This window comes from Castor canadensis, chromosome 4, assembly GCF_047511655.1.
Source record: "Castor canadensis chromosome 4, mCasCan1.hap1v2, whole genome shotgun sequence".
NCBI classification, from domain to species: Eukaryota; Metazoa; Chordata; class Mammalia; order Rodentia; family Castoridae; genus Castor; species Castor canadensis.
Window position 1 is genome coordinate 68,387,220 of NC_133389.1, and position 23,378 is coordinate 68,410,597.

The 23,378-nt window shown below is 40.2% G+C and overlaps 1 protein-coding gene across 3 annotated transcripts in view; it reads left to right on the forward strand.

The window, feature by feature from the left end:
- The first annotated feature begins 1,989 nt into the window (after positions 1 to 1,989).
- The window catches only part of Ppp4r1 (protein phosphatase 4 regulatory subunit 1), a 77,910-nt gene continuing 56,521 nt past the window's right edge, over positions 1,990 to 23,378 (forward strand). For 2 of the 3 annotated variants that reach the window (XM_074070420.1, XM_074070422.1), the window contains exons 1-3: positions 1,990 to 2,113; positions 2,327 to 2,368; positions 23,115 to 23,250. In XM_074070420.1, coding sequence (XP_073926521.1) covers positions 2,107 to 2,113; positions 2,327 to 2,368; positions 23,115 to 23,250 — 185 coding nt within the window. In that variant the 5' untranslated portion in view covers positions 1,990 to 2,106. The remainder of the gene's footprint in view (positions 2,114 to 2,326; positions 2,369 to 23,114; positions 23,251 to 23,378) is intronic. The other variant, XM_074070421.1, reaches the window with a different exon arrangement.

A 23,378-nucleotide genomic window follows, 5' to 3' on the forward strand; every position in this document is an offset into this window, starting at 1 on the left:
GCAAAATCGAGTGCATTTTATACAGTTAAAACCACTTACCTTTTCTTTGACAAAGCAGAGTTAGAGAAAACTAAATGTAAAATGTGTGTGTTGAGCCATGAGTAAAGGCACCCTCACTAACAGGCCTAAAACCATACTGTGTAAAGGGACCTATGGTAGTTTGTAACTCATCTGGGTGATGACCAAATGCATAACTCTGGGACAACATGGAAAAATTACCCAGCTTTTTCTTTGAACCTTTCCTGGAGAATATTGAGATCAAACTCACTGAGGCCTACCTTCCGAAGGTGGAGTGAATCATGACATGTACTAGGGTAACACTTGGCACCAAATCTCTCTTTCCTCATGATCACTGAGCATCCCCAACCTTTACTGGGAAGAATATTAAGACAGCTGTCTTTGTCTTTATGTGCCCATGGCTGAAGCATAGTTGTCACTTTAGATTTTGTGTTGTTACAAGGAGATCACCAGTTAGTGTCATGAGCCAATTTGCCTCTTTCCTCCTCCTCCTGTCTGGAATTACTGGAGTAGTAGGTGTCAACTGGGCAAGCACTCAGCAGGCTAGAACTCTTAAGAGTTTAAGTCAATTGGGAATGGTGTCTGCTGGTTGTGAATTTCTAACTCCTTGTCATTTTGAGAGTTAATGACAGCTGAAGTCACAAAAGGGAATTCTGCAAGGGAAGGAGAGAAATATGTGAAAGTTGGTCTTTCGTTTTAGTTATTCTATATTTGAGAAAATTAGACACACATTTGGAGTTAGCCTTGATTTTTATCAGTCTCAGAATTTCAAAACATACTATATAATGTGTTTTGTCTTCTAAGTAATATGAGATGGAGTTTTTGGAATAACTGTGGAGAACCCATTTCATGACATACACTTATGCATTTCAACATTTCTTATTCCCTTCTGATTCCTTGATGTCCTCAAAGGCCCCTATGCTGCCCTTAATGAAGACGACAATGTAGAAAGGAACAAGCTAATTAACTACTATGTACAACTCTGGCTCCTTGTAAGAGCCCAGTCCCCCAAAGTGGCATCAATTATGCAAGTCAGTGTTTGTGCTCCACGTTAGGGTGGAGTTGGACTCAGACTAGAATCACAAGGATGGGACAGCGAAACGGAGTCAGGAAACCTCGGTCTCGCTCTGCTTTGTACTTGGGAGCTTGAGCTAACCGCCTAACTCACGTAAAACAATGGGAATAACAAAATCTGCGACACAGACTTCAGTTTGAGAAGTACTGCCCCAACTACTTAAAAGACAGAACAAAAACAAAAAAAAAAACAAAAAAAAAACAAAAAAAACAAACAAAAAAAAAAAAAAAAAAAAAAAAAAAGAAAAAAAAAAAAAAGACAGAACAAAAGCAAAGCAGCCAGCGGAAGCCGGTCGGCAGCCCCAGGCACCGGGCTGCCCCGGCGTCCTCTCGCTCTACCTTTACTCCCGCGAGCCCCGGGAGACAGGTACGGCCTCCTCCCCGGGGTCGCTCAGCACGGCGGACTCGCTCTCGCCGGCAGGCGGGAGGTCGGGGCCGGGCCTTGACCATCGGCACGCGCGGGCCGCTGGGCCGCGGGCGCGAGCCTCCCCCTCGGCCGCTGGACGGCCAGCCCCGGGCTTTGTCCGCAGCCACTCGCGAGGCCCGGCGGGTGGAGGCGGCGCTTCCCCCAGCCGGAGGCGGGAGCCTCGGTCGCGGACGGCCGGCGACGCACGAGCAGGTCTGGGAGGGGCGCGGGCAGCGCGGCGCGCGGGCGAGCAGGCAGCAGCGGCGCCAAGGCGGTGGGCGAGGCCGGTGACCCAATAAAGCGGCGGGCTGCGGGGACCCCGCCCGGCCGGACTCAGGCCACACGCCGCAGGTCCCGGCCGGGCAGCTCGCGCGGGCCCGCACGCTCGGCGTCAGGGCTGCCTGCCGAGAGTGTGCACGCCGCCAGGCCGGGCAGCGCAGGAGGCGGGCGTCCGGGAGAAGCCGTCGTAGGCCCGGGCCCTTAGCCCGCCCCGCGCGCGCCCCCGCTGGCCCTCCTCCTCGCCGTCCCGCGCGCGTCCACCGGTTCCCGGCTCGCGCCGCTCCGTGTGGCCGGATCCCGGGAGACGCGGAGGCGGGGGCGACCACAAGATGGCGGGTACGTGGCCCCAGTTCCCAGGCGGCGACGCCGGCAGCCCCCCAAGCCCACCCCGCCGTCGGCGCCGCCCGAGTGGTGATCGGGCGAGGCCGGCGCGGGCTTCCGGCGCGGGGGGCGCCGCCGAGCGGGCGGGCGGGAGGGCGGGCGTTGGCGGCGGAGGCGCCAGCGCTGGCCCCTGGTGCTGACCGGCCTTTCTTCTCTTCCCCTGCGCAGACCTCTCGCTGCTCCAGGACGACCTGCAGGACACTGACGGACGTGAGTGGCCGTGGCCGGCGGCCCGCGGGGACCGGCGCGCCAGACTTGGGCCTCGGTCGCCGCTGCCCCGCGGGTCGGCGGGGGTGGTCTTGGGCGGCTTTTGGGGCGGCGGGGCGAGGCGGGGGTCGGAGGGCGCTCGGGAGGCTTCCAGAGCATCTTCCGCACTCCGAGGGAGGGAAGGCGGGACCGCACGGAGTCTCCCTTGCGCGCCTGGTCCGAGTCCGCCTCGGCCGCTCCTCGTCGCCCCCGTTTGACTTGTGGGTGCGGAAGGTTAGAAGGTGTGGCCCTGGCGGCGGGGACGAGGCTTACGGAGCAGGTTTCTCCGTGCACAGGGTTCAGAACTCACCCACATCGCCTCAGTGAGAAAATTGCAGGTTTTCTTTGAGATACTGGCGTTTCTAAAGAGTTGATTATTTCATACATAAAGCCCCAACTTTTTGACATTGTTTCCGTCATGGTGACGGAAATGATAGAGAGCTTTCACGTTGTATGTGCCTTTCTAAGCATCAGAAGAATCATTTGGGGTGCAGACAGAAAAGACAGAGCCATATTTGTAGGGGAAGAAGTCACAAATGGCAGTTGACGTGAAGCAGTGTTCCCGTGAGACCTGGAGAGGAGAGTGCAAAGTGTTGAGCGTGTAGGCCGCAGGGAGAGTTAGGGACGGGAAACTGAGCCGGGTCCAGGCGATGACCAGGTGGAATTGCTGCCCAGTCAGTGGAAAACCTGCTCGAAGCCTAGATTATGGCCTAATACCTGTGTGAATAATTCTGAGATGGCCAGGATTGAAATTCCTCTTCCATATACTGTTTGGTTAATCCTTAACGTTGTCTAATGTAGTTCTCCTTACCCAAATTAAGCAAAATTTTAAGTTTCTAGCTTTGAGCAAAGTAAGGATTTACTCTACCCCCACCCCACCCCGGGTTTGAACCAAGCCAGGAGGATTGGCCAAAGTAGTTGAGGGCCTGTGAGAAGCAGCCCTGAGCTCAGTACCGCCAAGAACAAACACAAATATTTTTAAAGCAGATCTGGTCCAAACTTCCTACGGTTAAATCTTGGGCTTTTGTGTCCTGTCCCTCCGCCACGTATTGGGGCTTGAACTCAGGGCCTACGTCTTGAGCCACTCCACCAGCCCTATTTTTGTAATGGGTTTTTCGAGATAAGGCTTCGCGAACTATTTCCTGGCCTGGTTTCCAACCATGATCCTCCTGAGCTCTGCCTCCTGAGCATCGAGGATTACAGGCGTGAGGGTTGTTTTCTTTTTTTGGGGGGGGTGGTTTTTCCCTAAATTGCTGTTTTACAGGGAGCAGGATTGATGTAGGGAAAGGACAGTTTTTACATTGCATTTTATGTTTTTCTTCAGGTAACATCTTTATAGTATAAGATTTAGTATATATACTATATAGTATATGTATAGATATGGAGTATATTTATACAGGTAACTTATCTCCTTCATAGTATATGTACTATATCTAGTATATATATTATATGTAATATATGTAATATTCAGGTAACTTACATCCTTTATTGTGTTAGATATTAGTTAAGGCAACTATTGATTTCAGGTGTCTTGCAAGGTTTGGATTGGAGATATGTGGTTGTCAGGGGCTTCTTTTTACATTTATGTTCAAGACTTTGAAAATGAAGATTCATTTATTGAGCAAGTATTTATGACTGATTGAGTAAAACATTGAGTATTCAATTGTTAGGTAACACCCATCCCTCAAGGAAGAGATGCAGTTTCTCCTTGACTGGCAGAGAACAGTGGAGGGGAAGGCACAAGGAGAAACAGTTCCACAGAGAGCTCCAAGCCTGGTGGGGGTGGGGGTGGGGGGTGACTCTGAAAAGGACAGATTCAACCCATGCCCTCTAGTGGTTTACCTGCATTTCTGGTCTGTTACCAGGAAGCAAAACACTGTAGAGTGCTTACTGCACAGAAGGCCAGACTGCCTTCAGGTAGTCTTGATAGTGTCACTTGGGATAGATTTGAGCAGCCTACTTAAAAAACCTCTCTGTGCCTAAGTTTTGTCATTTGTAAATTAGCATGATAAATATTACCTACTTTAGAGAGTTGTTGAGAAAATAACCTGAATTTATGTGTGTGAGGCACTTAGAACAAACAATGTGTGTTTGTGATCTGTGTAAAGAGCAAGGGTGACTTCAGGGAAAAGCAGAGAAGGAAATACTGATGCTTAACAATACAGAATCAGTTGGTGTACTTGCAAAAGCTCCTAGTGCTTGCATTTAACATCTTTTCAATTTAATTTAGGATAAAATCTTAGGCATTTGAAGGCATAAGTAGTTTATTTGTATGTTCATAATTTGAAGACTGTTAGAGTGATTGCTGATGTTCTCAGTTGCCAAAGTTTGCCATCCATGTGAAGGGAGAAAGAATGAGGAGGAAATCTGGCTAAGGTCCCCACGTAGACAACAAGGTAGCTGGTAAGGGAATGAAAAAGCTTGTCATATCCTGGAGAAGCTGGCAAAAGTAGAGGGCCAGAGATTTTAGACAGTGGAGCTCTGGCTGCCCTTAAAACTAGACTGTTAGCTTGTGAGCTTGAGTTTCTCTTTCTCAGTATTGCATGAATGGAGGCCAGCCTCCAGAGTATTGTACCCCAAGTCCTGCCACTCTATCCACGTTATGTCTAAGTCCTTGGATGGTTAAGCTCTAAAACGTTGCTTGCTTTTCCTAAATGCAGAGCTTCTGCTGTGTAGGTAATTTATGACTGTGGAGACCTGGAGAGGATGTGGGTGGGGTCCAGATTTTGAATGGGATGTTGTCAAACCTTAATAAATATCTAGGGTCTTTTGATTTGTTTCAAGCCCCAACTTCTGTACAGAGTCTGTAGAGTGGGGGAGAAGGTCAGAGACTGACTAGGTCTGATAAAAGCTTTGGAGGTAAAAAATCTTTCATTGTAATCACTGATATATATTGTATATCACTGATATATATTGTATCATGTATAAAAAACCCATACAGGTAAACAACATCATTATTAGATACTATTAAAATTAATAGAATAATACAATAAAAAGGTTTTTTAAGTTTAAAATGATACTTTCAATACTGTTTCATGAAATACACTTTGAATTTCAAAATGAAAACAAACCAGTGACTCCATTTGAATAGGTGTCTCAGCAGATTTCACAATTATATAAAAACCCTTTTTAATTTTTGTGGCTAATTCTGTTCCTTTAATAATGAGAGACAATACAAAATTATAGATTTTAGAGCAGTATTTCCAATTTATATTGTTTGTTTTCCAAAGATGCAGTTTTGTGTGCTGAAGTTGGTAGGACTTAAAGATACAGTTATAAAATAATTTCATGAAGGAGTTTAAAATTTAAACTTTTACCAAAGTTACATTGAAAATGTCATTTTACCAACACTTGATAGTTTACAGTGACTTTCATATACGTGTTATTCTACCCTGCAGTGCCATGACGTGCAGGGTATGATATTCTAATATTGAGAAGTAAATCAATTTTTTGCCCAGAGGCACTGAATTATTTTCTCAAGGAACAAAACTCCTTAAGTTCAGACAGAATTTTAACATCACCTTCTTGATTTTAAATATTGTGGTTTAAATATTCTCTTAAATTGCCCAGTTTATAGCATTCAGCAACTAAAACTTGCCATATAGGTGATTTGTTTGAAGCCATGCCTAAAATACTCTTAAAAATTAATCCAGGATGCAGAATGGTTTAGTTTAACCTGGGAGGAGTGGAACTTGATGAAGTTTAGCTTATTAGTCTTTGTTCATTTCTGTCTTAGCAGTAACTATGCATAATGTTGAAGAGCTTTTTGAAGCTATGTGTGTAGTATGCCATATCACAGATTTTTTGATTGTTGAAGTTTTAGAATCCTTTTTATACTACTATTTTTGGGGGCTTGAGGTTAGTGTTGAAGTAGAATGCAGAAATGATGTATTTAGAACCTGCTGTGTTGACTGCTCTGCCTGCACTCCTCTCAGTCCCTAGGACCTTCAGCTACTTTTGCTGGACAGGCACTCTACCACTTGGAGCCATGTCCCAGCTGCCAGCTACTTTTGAAAACTAGTTCTGATAAGCTTAACACAGACCTTGCCACTGGAGGAGGTGAGAAGTAAAAAATTGGGGCTGTGTCCAATAGCAGCCAGAGAATCATTAAAAAATTCTAGGAAGGTGCCCTTGAACATGATATTTGGTTTTAAACAGGGATTTGAAAAACCAGATGTGTTATACGTCTGTAATCCCTGCACTTGGAGGCCAGCCTGGGCTACATAGTGAGACACTGTCTCTAAAAAATCTGAAGTTTGTTGGGGGAATTTGAGAGAGTGAATCATAAGACTTGGTAACATGTTTTGATTGCTAACCAACAAGACTGGACAGGAAAATTCTTTGCTAGGAATTATTGTAGAAAAGAGTAGTTTTTTTTTTTTTTTTTAGTAGTACCCATGTGTGTATAGAATCAGTTAATGATGCCTTGACTACCAATTCCTCACCTAGAACTTAAAAAAATAAAGAAAAGAAAAAGGAAACTCCTTTGTAAATATGTATGGGATTATAGCTGTATGGCTAAAAACAAACAAACAAACAAAAAACCCCACCAGAACATGAATAGTTTTTGTTTGTTCTTGCCTATGAAAAATAAATAGACCTTGCTAGGTAAAGTTAAGACCATACTTTGTCACTGGTTTATTATTTCTGGTCCTTTTGCCTCAGTCTTTCTTGTCATCAAAACAAAGAATTTATATTTGTTTATGAAATTGTTATTATATTTCACATTTACATTACATCTTTTAAAAAATATTTTGGAGTAGAAGGATTTTCTCCCTTGTTGACAAAGAATTTTTGCCATTAGCTACCTGGTGGTATGGTTAGAAGTCACTGAAGTTCTGTTATGGCTTTGTTTTGATTTTAACTTGTATCTGAGAATAAACTTAATGTCACATCTTGGACACGAGCTGGTGGCACACTTACGAGGTTTTGGCCTGGAGTTTTAAAAGCCTAGTATTCCCTATCACTTGTACAAAGGATCTAGAACCTGCCCTGCTTCACTACAGATCATTGAGTTGGTAGATCACCTTAGGTTCTTTGTCCCCAAATCCATTCTCTGGGTCTCCTGTTAAGTCATCTTAGCTCCCTAGACTAGGAGCAAACTTGTTTTCTGGCTTAATTGATAGGAGTTGGTTGATATTTGAGCATTTATTGTGCAGTGATTCTAGAAGATACCCCATATGGTTTTATGTAGGGAAGGAGCACTGTGCATCTTAAACCTTCATACCTAAGTTCATATTTTGGCTCTGCCATTTAATCTCTTGAAAGTTTTGAGTAAGTTACTTTTCTCAACTGTGTTTTTTTGAGATAGTGTCTCACTGTGTAGCATAGGCTGGCCTCAAACTGGATCCTCTTGCCTCTGTGAATACTGGGATTACAGGTGTGCACCACCACCCAACTCCAGTTTTTGACTATTACAAATAAAACTGCTGTAAACATTTCATGTACAATACTTTGTATGGATATATATGTTCTTTTTCTTACGTATGTATTTAGGAGTAGACTAGCTATTTAACTTTTTAAGCAACTGCCAAACTGTCCTCCAGAATGGTTGTACCATATTGTATGCACCATCAGTGTGAGAGCTCCAGACCTTCGTGTCCTTGCAGCCCTCCGTGGACAGTCCTAATTTTGGCCATCCTGTTAAGTGTGCCCTTTGTGGTATGAATTGGCCATTCATTAATGGCTGATTTTGTTTATCTTCTCATGTGTTTGTTTACCATCTGTCTTTGGTGGAATGCCTAGTCACATCTTTTTGCTGGATTGCCTTCTTTAGGTTGAGAGGTCTTTTTTTTTTTCATTTTTCTTTTATTATTCATATGTGCATACAAGGCTTGGTTCATTTCTCCCCCCTGCCCCCACCCCCTCCCTTACCACCCACTCCGCCCCCTCCCACTCCCCCCCCTCAATACCCAGCAGAAACTATTTTGCCCTTATCTCTAATTTTGTTGTAGAGAGAGTATAAGCATTAATAGGAAGGAACAAGGGGTTTTGCTGGTTGAGATAAGGATAGCTATACAGGGCATTGACTCACATTGATTTCCTGTGCGTGGGTGTTACCTTCTAGGTTAATTCTTTTTGATCTAACCTTTTCTCTAGTACCTGTTCCCCTTTTCCTATTGGCCTCAGTTGCTTTAAGGTATCTGCTTTAGTTTCTCTGCGTTAAGGGCAACAAATGCTAGCTAGTTTTTTAGGTGTCTTACCTATCCTCACCCCTCTCTTGTGTGCTCTCGCTTTTATCATGTGCTCATAGTCCAATCCCATTGTTGTGTTTGCCCTTGATCTAATGTCCACATATGAGGGAGAACATACGATTTTTGGTTTTTTGAGCCAGGCTAACCTCACTCAGAATGATGTTCTCCAATTCCATCCATTTACCAGCGAATGATAACATTTCGTTCTTCTTCATGGCTGCATAAAATTCCATTGTGTATAGATACCACATTTTCTTAATCCATTCGTCAGTGCTGGGGCATCTTGGCTGTTTCCATAACTTGGCTATTGTGAATAGTGCCGCAATAAACATGGATGTGCAGGTGCCTCTGGAGTAACAGTCTTTTGGGTATATCCCCAAGAGTGGTATTGCTGGATCAAATGGTAGATCGATGTCTAGCTTTTTAAGTAGCCTCCAAATTTTTTTCCAGAGTGGTTGTACTAGTCTACATTCCCACCAACAGTGTAAGAGGGTTCCTTTTTCCCCGCATCCTCGCCAACACCTGTTGGTGGTGGTGTTGCTGATGATGGCTGTTCTAACAGGGGTGAGGTGGAATCTTATCGTGGTTTTAATTTGCATTTCCTTTATTGCTAGAGATGGTGAGCATTTTTTCATGTGTTTTCTGGCCATTTGAATTTCTTCTTTTGAGAAAGTTCTGTTTAGTTCACATGCCCATTTCTTTATTGGTTCATTAGTTTTGGGAGAATTTAGTTTTTTAAGTTCCCTGTATATTCTGGTTATCAGTCCTTTGTCTGATGTATAATTGGCAAATATTTTCTCCCACTCTGTGGGTGTTCTCTTCAGTTTAGAGACCATTTCTTTTGATGAACAGAAGCTTTTTAGTTTTATGAGGTCCCATTTATCTATGCTATCTAGGTTGAGAGGTCTTTATATATTCCAAATACAAGTCCTTTCTCAGATGTGTGGGTTACATTATCTGTGCCTTGTCTGTTCGTCATCTTCGCTGTGTATTTAGAGGTATAGAAGTTTTGAGTTTTGATGTTTAATTTATTATTTCCCTTTATCAGGCTGAATAAGTTCTCTGAATATGCTGAAAGTTTTTTGGAAATTAGGAATGGGTTAGATTTTATCACATACTTTTTCTAGTCCATTGAGAGGATTATATATTTTCTTTTTTAGTTTTTCAATATGATGATTTTTTGGATTGACTTTGATTATTTTTTTTTTTTTGGGGGGGTGATATTGGGGTTTGAACTCAGGATCTCACACTTGCTAGGCAGGTGCTCTACAACTTGAACCACTCTGCCAGCTGGTTTGACTTTTTAAGGGGAAGAAAAAAATGCTAATTTGGGGGATAAATTTGAGCCATTCTGCCAGCTGGATTGACTTTTTGAAGGGACGAAAAAATACTAATTTGGGGGAGAAATTTCAACAGATGAACTCTGTTTTCATGTAGCCTTTCTACAATGTGAACTTTGAGGAAAAGAAGAGGCAGTAGGCCAGGTACTTACATGAATTGGTCTGTCCAGAATGTCACTGCCAAGGTCTGAATTTATAATCAAAGTAGAACTTGAGAAACATAATTTTTACATTTAAATATATCAAGTTTGTTTTGGTAGAAATAGCTTATTTGTTCAATAGTTACTGAGGATTGATGGTAACATGGACATGGGTTAGTTAATTGAAATTTCATATTTGTACTACCTGTGGAAAAAAGGATTAATAGCCAAAGTGGTTGGGTTAATAAGGCTGTAGGAAAAAGTCTTTTCACTGAGGGAACAAACAACATGTCTGTAATTTAACCCAACCCAAGGTGGTTGGGTTAATAAGGCTGTAAGGAAAAAGTCTTTTCACTGAGGGAACAAACAACACATCTGTAATTTACAGGAGATTCACAGCCTATACATGTTTGTACTAGGCTGTGTCTTCTCTATGAGTGTTTAGAAAGCATGATCTTGGTGACTGATTTGAAAATAAACACACCTGCCCTTTCAGTTACTTGGGTAAAGTCATCTCTAAGTAATCCAGGGGATTAGTTCTAGGGACCTTTCCCCCATACACCCCCCAAAATCTAACCTGCAGATAATCAAGTCTCTCTTATCAAATGGCATGTTTGCATAGAACCTACACATATCCTCCTGTATGCTTTGAATCATATCTAGATTGTAAATGTTGTATAAATAGTTGGTAGATTGTATTTTGGGGAAAATAATGACAAGGAGAAAAAGCATGTGTTTAGTACAGAAGCAAATTAAAAAAAATATTTTTGATCTGAGGTTGGTTGAATCCATGGATGTGAAAACGATGCAAAACATGGAGGGCCAACTATGCTTAAAAAGACTATTCTTGCTTTGCTAGGCATGGTCATGTACCTCTAATCCCAGTACTCAGAGGCTGAGGCAGGAAGGTCACGTGTTAGAGGCCACAGCAAGTTTTAGACTAGCCTGGGCTACAAGCACCTTTCTCAAAAAACAAAAAAAATCTTGTCTTACATACTCTTGCAAGATTAATCATGCTATAGGACATTTTTGTACTTACTCATAAATACCATTTCTAAGGATTTAATCCTTATTTAAAGGAAAGCTTTCTGATAAACATTATTTATATTATTACAAAGACAAATTCAAACTTGACATAATTGTTGTAAGGACTGGACTACATGCTCTTCCAATTTATGTCTTTTTCTATTTTCTTCCCCCAAGCAATGGCTTAAGTGGGTTTCTGCTACATCACTAGACCAGGGGTTGGAAAGTTCTATAAAGGCCAGATAGTGTATAACTTAGGTTTTGTGGACAATATGGGCTCTTTTGCAGCTATTCAGATATACCATGATAGGGTGAAAGCAGCCATAAAGGAATAAACATAGATGCCTTCCCATAAATCTTCATTTACAGAAAATTGGCTATGTGATCTGCTAGCTATAGTTTACTGATTTCTTCATTATTCTATAAAATCCAAGATGTCACATTTTTAGTTTTAACCTGTAGCAGAGTGCCTTTGATACATATCTGCTGAGATGATCTTGGTTTTTCTGGCCAAGCTACATAAAACCATAATCCTAATTTGGCTTAAATAATGAAATATTTTAAAATTAAAGTTGTTATTTTGAAACTTTCAAACCCACACAGAAGCTTCGTGGACATTATGTAGTGACTTTCCAAAATTTTGCTTGCAACTAACCATTGTTAACATTTTGAGTTTGCTCTACATTCCTCTATACAATTATCCAAACACAAAGACAGAATGAAATATATGCATTATTCTTAATCTTGATGTCGGCAGTGTACCTTTTGTGAATAAGTTATGATCCTTAGCCTATGTCTAAGTACAAGGACATTCTCTTATGTAAATGTAGTAATCAAATTCAGGAAATTCAGCATTGATGCAGTTCTGTTGTGTAAGATGTAGGCCACACTGTAATTCCATTAATTGTCTGATAGTACTCTTCACAGCAACTCTTTTGCTAATCCAGGTTTATGCACTGCAATTGCTTGTCGTATCTAGTTTGGAACAATTGTTTCTGGTGATACTGACATTACTTGTAATGTCTATTTGGCTGCACCTGTTTGCTCTTGATTTTATTCAATTTTTACTTTTCGACAGGACAGTCATTGTAAATGATGTAGTTTTCTCAGTGTTCTAGACCTGGAAGCACCTGAAGGCAGCCTCTCCAGTTGTTGGCGGTGGTCTGCCAGATCTCCACTATGAAGATTCTGGTTTTCCTTTAGTAATTAATAAGGAAAATAATTTTAACAGTAGGGACTAACTATTCCATTTCTATGCAGACTTTAAGCAGTTAATGTTAGGCTGCATGGGTGATTCTTGTTCTAATCAGTTACATTTACTGGATGCATTCTGCCCCGCAGGAGAGCTTGCCCTTCCTCCCTATTCATTTGTCAGTGTATTTATTTGTTAAAGTGTATTTTAAAGCCCCTGGTCTTAAGATAACTCTTATAGAAAGAATATGAATATTGTGTGGTACATCTCATTATCTTTTATTTTATAAAGTGTAAAGATTTGGGAAATAAAAAAGAAAATTTGGCAGATTGTAGCCTGAGCGGTATCAAAGGAAAAATTGAAAGGGAGGGTGGACTGTCAGTTTTTTTCTGTTTCCTAGGCTATTATCAGAGGTTATGTGGAGAAATTAAAAGGCATGTTGATCAAGCTTGGTGAAAGTTAGGTTTTATAAATTAATCAGTTCTCTTTGGTATAGTACTTCTCAAAAGGCATTAAAATGCGAATGCACTGTGAGTTTCTTAGAGAAGGATAAAGTATGTTAAAGAGACCCTTGACTCTTCAAGTACCTCTGTGGACTATCTTTTCATTAATAAATATGAATATGCTGATTTCAGGTTTTTTAGGGAATTTATGTGATGGGAATAGAAGAATGAGGAGAAACAGAATAAGATGAAAAAATAAAGAACTAAAAAGAAAACAAAAAACCCAAATTCTGCAGTTGCTGGCAAAGTGGAAGCCAGGGCTCCCAGGATGGCAGTGAATGCAAAGGAAGAGGAGCTTTTAACTAGAAAGACTAGGAAATGGTTCTAGAAAGACTAGGAAATGTTTCCTGAATGGTATTTATCATAGGTAAATTTAAGCTGAGATGAAGCTAAAGAGGACAGAAATGGGATAGATAACACCATGTAAGAAAGAAAAGTGTAGTGGGCGTGTGCAGAAAGTTGATACCTTGCACCGCTGAGTGCAGGAGAGGTAACTAGGCTGTGTGTGCATCATGGTGGCCCTAGAATTCCAACATGAGAAAGTTGTCCCTTGAAGACTGCCTAGAGGCTGTCTCTAGAAGAGGTGAGGTGTAAGGGAGGGCAGGGAGTGCTTTCAGAGCCTTGGAGTGGTGTTGATAGGGAAGCAGGATTTGTGTGAAGTCAGGCTGGTATAGTTGGATTGAAGCAGTTGTGATAGTCTAGAACGGTGTCTTCAAGCATCATCATTGCATTCTTCCTAAAATAATTTGGAAAGCTGTGTTACACACACACACACACACACACTTTATTTATTTTTATTTATTTTATTTTATTATTCATATGTGCATACAAGGCTTGGGTCATTTCTCCCCTTTGCCCCCACCCCCTCCCTTACCACCCACTCCGCCCCCTCCCTCTCCCCCCACCCCCTCAATACCCAGCAGAAACTATTTTGCCCTTATTTCTAATTTTGTTGTAGAGAAAGTATAAGCCATAATAGGAAGGAACAAGGGTTTTTGCTGGTTGAGATAAGGATAGCTATACAGGGAGTTGACTCACATTAATTTCCTGTGTGTGTGTGTTACCTTCTAGGTTAATTCTTTTTGATCTCACCTTTTCTCTAGTTCCTGGTCTCCTTTTCATATTGGCCTCAGTTGCTTTTAAGGTATCTGCCTTAGTTTCTCTACGTTAAGGGCAACAAGTGCTAGCTAATTTTTTAGGTGTCTTACCTATCCTCACCCCTCCCTTGTGTGCTCTCGCTTTTATCATGTGCTCAAAGTCCAATCCCCTTGTACACATACACACTTTAAAGTTGCTGCTTGATAAGTATTTGCACAGCCAGTTGGGAGAGGCAGGAGGATTGTGAGTTTGAGGTGAGGCCAGCCCGGGCAAAAGTAGTGAGGTCCTGTCTCAAAAATAAAATAAAAACTAAATTTCAAAAGGGTAGGGGGCATTGCTCAAATGGAAAAGCGTTTAGCCCTGATTTCAATCCCCAATTCCGCCAAAACCAAAAAAATTGTAAAGAACATGATATACAAATAATGACATTTTAAAAATAAAAGTTGTATCACTTTAAAATGGGGTATAAATACCAGAGCACATTGATACATATTCCCATCCATTAAAAAAACATGAATAAATTCTTTTAACTGGAAATTTTACATCATTCTTTTTTTCTTCTTAATCTCTTTCCTTTTCCCACAGAAAATTTTATCCTAATATGTTTTCATGCTTGGGAATTTTGATTATCTGTATCATATTTTTGGTACTAAAAACGTACATAGAGATACTTAGAAGTTGAATTTCCTGTGGCAATAAAACTTAAAATTTTCTTTTTATTGATCTTTTATTGCTATTAATAGTTGATCATCCAGAATATAGTATAAGTTATGATAGGCATTTTGTTAACAAAATTTTATTGGAAAAGATGAAGCTTTCAAAAAGCACCTATGTGTTCATGGGTGATTGAATTCATTGTTTACAATGAGGTATTAGTTATCAATTTCAGTTTTGCATTTTAAGAAATTTTGTCAACAAAAATAAGTTGAAAGAATGGAAAAGGTTATTTTTAACCTCTTTGGACCCAAGTGACAAAATTTTTAAAAAATTATTTATAATGAGCTTCCTGTCTTTGCATTTTATTTCAAAAGTGAATTGGAAGTCACAATGTGTAAAGTGTTTATTTACAGTCTTCAGATAATTGATCTCTTAACATTTTCATCAATATTTCAAAGGGCTCCTTTGTTTAAATGGAAGTTTTTTCCTACCCTGGGACAGTATATCCTGGTAGCCTTGAGGTAGTTGAGAGAGATGGCTTAGGGAAAAGCATTAGATTCCAAACCACAAGCACATTTTTATGATAGAGAAGTGAGGTCTGGAAAATTCCTCAAAGTTAACCAATCTGATTTATCCCCACGAAAATCTTCATGTATTTCATGAGGTTTGAAAACCCTAGTTTGCTTAAGGCAGAATGTATTAAAGTCTCTGAATTAGAGTGTTGGGGAGTGAAAGGATATAGATACAGAATACTTTATTAGCAATTGATTATATTTAGAACAAGAAAAATAGGGTTAAAAAATATAACTGAAAACCTCATGTTTCGTAACTGAAGGTGAGTGGGGAGAGTGATGGTGATTTGAGAGTCATGGGGAATAGCTGATTTTATAAGGTTCACACGAACAGTTTGGTTTTCACAGCCAGTACAATAATCAAGGTGGCAGTTCTACTGCCAAGTATATACATGAAGGATCTAGGATCAGGGCAAGAAAATATTAGGGGTCATCTGCAGTATAATAGTTAGATGTGACTCAACTTACCAAGGGGAGGGAAGAGTGTCCGTTTTGTGCTGCTTTAACAGAATACCACAGGCTGGGTAATTGATAAGGAGAATTTATTGACTCATAGTTTAGGATACTAGGAAGTCCAAGATCAAGGAATTACTGCCTCATCTGATAGCAGAAGGGCAAAGAGAAGGTGAGGTGAGTTGACTGAATTCACCCTTTCATAAGGAACCTACTCCCACAATAATGCTATAGCGTCATTGGTCTATTCATGAGCATGGTGCCCCCAAGACCCCTCACCTCCATTAGGCCTTTGTATTGGGAATCAAGTGCCCAGCACACACACATTATTCAAACCATAGCTCTATGTGTGGTGTGTGTGTGTGTGAGAGAGAGAGAGAGAGAGAGAGAGGTAGATGATGACTCAGGATTGTGCAGAGAGGGTGTCTCATTGTGAAATGTGAAGAAGTGCCTCCTAAGTTTTGGCAAACTGTTGGTGATTTTTTGAGGAGAGAGGCACAGAGTAAAAGAGAAATCAGCAGATTATGCATGTCTTGAAAAGAAGTGGTGGCTGCCAAGGGAGCTGTGCCTTTGAGAAGTTTAATGAGAAGAGTTAGTTCAGGGAGTAGCAAACTTAGGTGTGGGGGGAAAAACCATGCCTTTTCTATTTCTCTTCATACACATTATGCACACAACATCCATAAGTCTGTGCACATTTCCCCTTCAGAGTTGTAGCATTTCAGTAGAGGTTGGTGTTTAAGGGCTGTGTTGTTGGGAAAATACATGTCATTAGATCATTGCAGCAAGATGAGAAGAATGTGGAACTGAGACCAGTGTAGGAATAGCACTTTGGTACCTCTTCTCCATCTTACTTATAGGCATGTTTGTTGTCACTAGTGCTATGCTGCTGAGTGCTGTGTTCAAAGTGTTCTCCCTCTTGCTTTTTTTGTGGTTGCTGGCATGTCCCCCCATTCCCCCACAACTTGGCATTATCAGTACATTAAGTGCTGTGTGATAGTAAGGTAGTGGTAATGGTAGTTGCATTCTTGAGGTCACTTCCAAGCACCTCTATTAAAATAGAATAGAGATTTCAGCCATCTTCTGAGAGACTGAGATTTAAGAATAGTCCGTTAAGAATTCTGAATTAACATGACATATGCTTGACTGTAGTGTATCTGGGCATAATTTGACAATGGATAGAAAAGAGGCATACTTATGGAATTTGATGCAGTTGAATCTGGAAGTGTGTCTTCTTGAGAGTTAGGGCTTCTGTGCTGCTCTCTCCCTCAGCTCTTGGACAACTAGCTAAGAGGTAGGATCACTGGAAGAAGAGTGTGAGGGAGACCTGAAGTTCTTTTAGAATGCTCTGTAAAAAGCCAGGCACCCATGGCTCATGCCTATAATCCTAGCTACTTGGAACGCTGAGATCGGGAGGGTTGTAGGGATGGGGTGGTGAGAGGGAAGAAGGGTGCTGTCTGTCTTATTTGAAAATGTTGCTAGCCGTGCCACCCCTTAGACTGTTTATGCTACAGGATTTTTTCAGTAGTAGTAGTAGTAATAGTAGTAGTAGTAGTAGTTCTTATTTTTATCTTACTTTGTTGCGACTGGGGTTTAAACTCAGGACTTTGTACTTGTAAAGCAGGTATTCGACCTGAGTAGAATACCTCCGGTCCATTTTGGTTGTTTTGGGGGATGGGTTCTCAGCAGCTATTTGCTGGGGCTGGTCTTCAACCATGATCCTCCTGATCTCAGCCTCCCAAGTAGCTAAAATTATAGGCGTGAGGTGCCCAGCTAGCTTTTTTTTAAATTGACTATTCCTGAGTTTCTCCTTATAACCTTATGGCAGGCAATTACAGTATGACTTAATAAAACTTAAATATACAGACTAACAATTTATAATCAAAGCCTTGTGGCCTCAGGCTGGAGGAGTGGCTCAAGCCGGAAATCTGTAGTCTTATTAGTCCAATTAGGAATTGATGAGGAAGTAAGCGTAGTGGTACTCATCTGTAATCCCAGCACTCTGGAGGCTGAGGGAGAAGGATCCTGAGTTTGAGGCGAACTTGGGCTATATATTGAGATACTGTGTCAAAAAAAAAAGAAAAGAATTGATGAGGGAATCTTCTAAGTGGCTTGACTTGAGGAAGATAATTCAGGCCAGAATGACTCCATGGATCTTGGCAGGGAAAGCTGTACTAGAAAATAGAGGTGGCCTTTGTCACTATGTCCCTGACAAACGGGGATACTCCTTTTGTACAGAAGTGTTGCCAACCGTGATTAATAGAATGGCGGTAAAAAGATGGAAACAAAATACGATTTTGTTACCTACTAGGAGTATGTTTCTCAAATATGGTTGTTAAGCAGTCCACATTTGAATTAATGGGGGTATTTATTAAAAATATCTGCTCCTAGGCCTTAGTCTAGACCTGTGTAATCAGTATCTAAGTGTGGGGTAGAATCTGTGTTTAGGTAAGCACTTCAAGCTTGTGTTAAACATGGTGATGTGTGACAGTCACTGCTGTAAGATTTTTCCCCACTGCTCCGGCCTTTTATAGACCAGAAGCAGTATTTAAGATGAACACGTGTGAGATCTGATGAAATAGTTTGGTCATAGTCATAGAATTCTAGAGTCTGCATAAAGGTGCCTTAAAGGGGTCATGCTATCTCAGCAGTCTGACATTACCAAGGAGAACACTGAGGCCAAATGAGTGTCCCAGTGGCCTTTTCAAGCTTTTCAATTCATAATGAATAAGGTACTTAGCTATGAGTTGTAGTTCAGAAAATAAAATTTTTCTTCACTATGTAAGTGATTATGTACATGATTAGGTGTTATTTTTAATCCAGTTTGATAATTTCTACCTTTTAATTGGAATTCTAGACTATTTGCACTTAATGTACTTAGTGATTAGGTTTAAATATCTTTTATTAATTTTTATTTTTATAATACTGGGGTTTGAACTCAGGGCCTCTTGCTTGCCAGGTAGGCAATCACATGCCAGTGTGATATGTGAGCCATACCACACTAGCCCTTTTTACTTTTTACTTTTTTTTAATAGGATCTTGTGTTTTTGCCCAGATTAGCCTTGACTGTGGTCCTCCTGTTCAGGCCTCCCATGTACCTGGGATGACAGGAGCAACACCACACTCAGCTTATTGATGGAGTAGCTAACTTTGCCCTGGCTGGTCTTGAACTTCCTGAGTAGCTGGGAGTATAAGCATGAGCCACTGCATCCAGCTTAAATTCCTTTTCTTGCTGTTTTTCCATCTGTTTATCCCATCTCTTCTTTGTTCCCTTACCCTTTTGTTCTTCCTTCTTGTGGATTATTTATGGCAATTATTGATGTATTTGCTGTTTGTCTTTAATGATTTTTAAAAAATAGTTGGTTATAATTTGTGTGTCTTTCAATTTACCACAGTCTTATCTTCAGACAGTTTGAGTTTACAGAAGTATACTTTGTCTTTGCTACGTTGTACTTAGAGTTACACATTTTACTTCTACATATGTTTTGAACGCCACAATATGTTTTATCTACAAATGTATTTTTGCTTAAAATAGTCAATTATGTTTTAAAGAGATTTCAAAAATAAGAAAAACCTTTTTACCCACATTTTTAACATTTCTGATACTCTGTGCCTTTGTGTAGATCCAGATTCCCATTTGGTGTAACTTTTTTCTTGAAGGACTAATATTTCTTCTAGTACATGTTGATGATGTCAGCATTTTCATGTCTGAGGAAAGCCTTTATTTCAGCTTCATATTTGAAAGATTTATGTTTATGTTGATTTTGTTTTCTGTCACTATAAAGTTGTTGCCCTCTTGCCTTCTGGACTGTATTGTTTCAAATAAGTCTGCTTGCTTATCTTTGTTCTGTATGTAAAGTAAGTTTTTCTCTGGCCAATTAAAAGATTTTTCTCACTAGCTTTAAGCAACTTTATTATGTGTTAGTGTATTTTTCTTGTTTCTTACTCATGGGATTCATTGAATCCCTTGAGTCTGTGGATTAATAATTGTCAACACATTTGGAATTTTTGTCCATTGTTTCTTTAAATATTTTTTATGCTCCTCTTCCTCCTTTAGAGACTTCAAGTACATGCATGTTAGGTTGCTTGAAGTTTTCCTTACAGTTGAGTGATGCTCTGTCCCCTTCTTCCATAATTTTTGTTTCATTTAATACATTTTTTCTCATGTTGTGTCTTCAGGATCCTTGATCTTTTCTTCTGTATTATCTGATCTTCTCTTGATTCCATCCAGTGTATTTTCATCCTTTTTTTCTGTTTATGTTTTTTTTAACCAGAAGATCAAAGTTTTAAATATTTTCCATGTACCATATTTGTGTTTTTTTCTACCTTCTTGAAATACAGAATATAGTTATAAGAACTGTTTGACTGTCCTTGTCTACTAATCCTGTCAATTTTTGTCCCTTCTGGATCTGTTTCTACAGTTGGGTTTTTGTCTTCATGGCTTTCCTGCTTTTTTGCATGTCTAGTAGTTTTTATTTTTGTTTTTCCTTATTGGATGCTAGACATTGTGGCTTTTACTTTGTTGAGTGCTAGATACTTTTTCATTCATGTATATACTCTTGAGTTTTATTCTGGGATACAGAAAAGTTACTTGAAGATAGCCATGTCCTTTATGAGGCAAAAGTAGAGCAACCTCAGAGTATTTTGTCTCATGTTATTACAGAGTTAATTTGTTTTTCTCCCCCGTTTTGGATGGTAGAGACATGAACTATTCCCGGTCCTTTTTTTCAGGTAACTTTTTCCCAGATATACATACATACATACAGTTTCAGTATTCACCTAAAGACTAAAGAATAGGACCTTCTAAGCTGGGCTTGGTGGTCATGCCTGTAATCCCAGCACTCAGAGTCTGAGACAGGAGGATTGAGAGTTAGAGACTGGCTTGTGCTAATAGTGAGACCCTGTCTCAAAAAACAAACACAAAGAAGGGACTTTCTGAAACTCTCTTCTTTCTAATTCTCTGCCTGCAAACTCTCTTTGGCAACTTAAGTATGCTGGGGTAGTACGTCTCATTTCTTTCCTTTCTCAGTTCTCTCTCTGTCTCTGTCTTGTGGTACTGGGGTTGAACTCAGGGCTTTCTGCTTGCTAGACAGGCACTCTACCACTCGTCACATCTCCAGCCCTGAAGTCATTTCTTACAGGTTTGTTGTTGTTTGGTTGTTTTTGTTTTTTGTTTTTAATTTTTAGCCATTTAATGTGTGAGAATAAACTTGCTCTTTGATACTTCATTTTTTTCATAAATGGGAGAGTATGTTTGGATATTTATTTTAATTCAGAAGTTATTTTTATTTTGCAAGTTGAAATAGTTAGAAGTAGCTGTGCTGCCCTTTGTAGGCTTTCTGATAGTGTTTTCTTGGGAGTAAAAATATTTCTTAATATATAATGAGTTCTGCAACAGGAGCCTATGCTATATTGACTTTTTTTTTTGCAGTACTGGGGTTTGAACTCAGGGCCTCATATGTTTACTATACAGGTGCTCTATCATTTGAGCCCCTCTGGCAGGCTATACTCATTCACTTTTAAAATTGGCATTTTTGCTTTTATAATTGAATTCCATAAAATATGTGCCAAGTGCTTTAATATTAGCCAGGCTTCTGTCTTGTATTGAGTAAGATAGGCTACATGAAAAGGTTATTTGAGAAGGTAGAAAGGTCACTTGTCTGAGCATCAAGAGCCCATGCTGTTAGGATCAGCTCATTTATTAATAAAGTTAGATATGGTTTAAGCTTTAAACTGCATTCAAAGCAGTAGCATTATGGATGTGGTTGGGAAATGGTGAATCTTTTCTATTGTCACATAACATCATTTGAGAGAAGCTTGCTGTTTTTCTCTTAATTAAGGATCTGGACAGAGATAAAATCTGCTATTGCAAGTGAGGAACAGATTTGTTTCAAAAATACTTAAGTGCTTATTTTTTTTGCCAGGAAATATTCCTAGATAAAGAAGTTAATTAGTTGAAAATTCCTAGCCACATCCTACTACAGAAAGGCAAACTAACAAGCACGAGGTACTGGTAGAGAAAAGTCAGGTAGAGGCGGAAGTGCCACAAAGTAAGAGTAAGACAAAATGCTATGAAAGCTCTTAGGATTTGGGAAAGACTATAATCTCATGGGTGTTTTATCTATCTTCCTAAACTCTGGGTCTGTGCTCCAGCTTCATGATTTTCCCATTAGTTATATTTTTACTTATTCCTAGATAATTTGTACTTATTTGTTAATTATTTAATTTCATTTTGCAATTATGTTTCAGATCTTTCTCTTCTTTTAAATAATAAAACAAGCAAAATAAAAAGTAATCTTCATCTTGCCTGTGTGTCCTGGTTAATAATCTAATCCAATCAATTCTTTCACAGCTGCAGTTCTGGAAGGCGTGTTTTGTACTGGTTGTCTTCACTTCTTTGTTTTCCTTCACCTCTTCAATCACTGTGATTTGGCTTCTCTACTTTCATACCACAGAAAATGCTCTTGTTAGTTGACCTAGGTTCCACCCAGTATGGCACAGAAGTACCAAATTCAGTGGCATCCTTTGTCCTTCCCAGCCTCCTTGGGTAGTAGGTGTCTATTTAATCAGACCTTCCAGAACCCTTTGAAATCATTGCCTCTGGATTAGGTTTTAGGCATTGTTTCTTGGTCTTCTCTTCTTCCTGTAGCTTAAGCATGTTGCTGGCCTTGCACTGTGTACATGCCTGTATCATTTTAAAACAGATTGTTTCTCAACAGAAGTTTAGGTCTTGGAAGGCAAAAATATTAGCATTTTCATGGTTGTTTCTCCAACATGTAGCCTAGAGCTTGGCACAACTGTATTTAATAACATTTTAAATATAAACACTAATGGTTTTTATCTTTCCTCATAAGTAAAGTCAAACTAATTTCATTAGTTTTATTTTCTACATTGTAGAATTGATCAGTTTTTGGTGGGTAGCAGTACTGGGGTTTGAACTCAGGACCTTGTGATTGCTAGGTAGGACTCTGCCATTTGAGCCATGCCTCTAGCATGGTTATTTTTCAGATAGGGTCTCATTTTTTGCCAGGCTGGCTTTGGACCATTATCCTCCTACCTGTGTCTCCCACATAGCAAGTGTGTGCCACCATGTACAGCTTTTTATTTGTTGAGATGGCGGTCTCACTAACTTTTTGTCCAGTCTAGTCTCAAACCTCCATCCTCTTGATTTGTTCTTCCCTAGTAGCTGGGATTACAGATGCGAGCCACCACACCCAGCTCAGTGTTTCACTTTTTGTGTATCCACTTACAAGTTGTTAGAGTTCTGAGTATGTAAGTTCTTAAGACTGTGATCACTTTGCCCCCTTCATTCAGTGTCTGTAGCCTTTGACCCTTATGCTTCCACAGGCAGTTAGAACACATCTCTAGAGAAAGGAGAGGAAGTGTCCTTCAGTTATTCCTGGCAGCTGGGTTGATTTTAAGATTCTCTTCCGGGTCTTTGTACCTCTCCAGAAACATACTTGTGCTGCTTCAGACAAGCACAGGGTGCTTTTTAGTTTCAGAGTGTTATAAAGGAGTATTTCTGGTGTCTCTGATAGTTGGTGTGGATGACTACAGCTCAGAGTCTGATGTGATTGTTATACCTTCAGCCCTGGACTTCGTCTCACAAGATGAAATGTTGACGCCACTGGGGAGACTGGACAAGTATGCTGCGAGCGAGAACGTATTTAACAGGTATGTGTGTGTGCTTTTCATTAACATGCAAGGGAGGGTTATTCATTTCCGTAAAGAAAATAAAGTATCCATCTTTAAGTATTAATGTGTGCATCTGAGCTGCCAAGTTTTATTAATAATCTAATCAT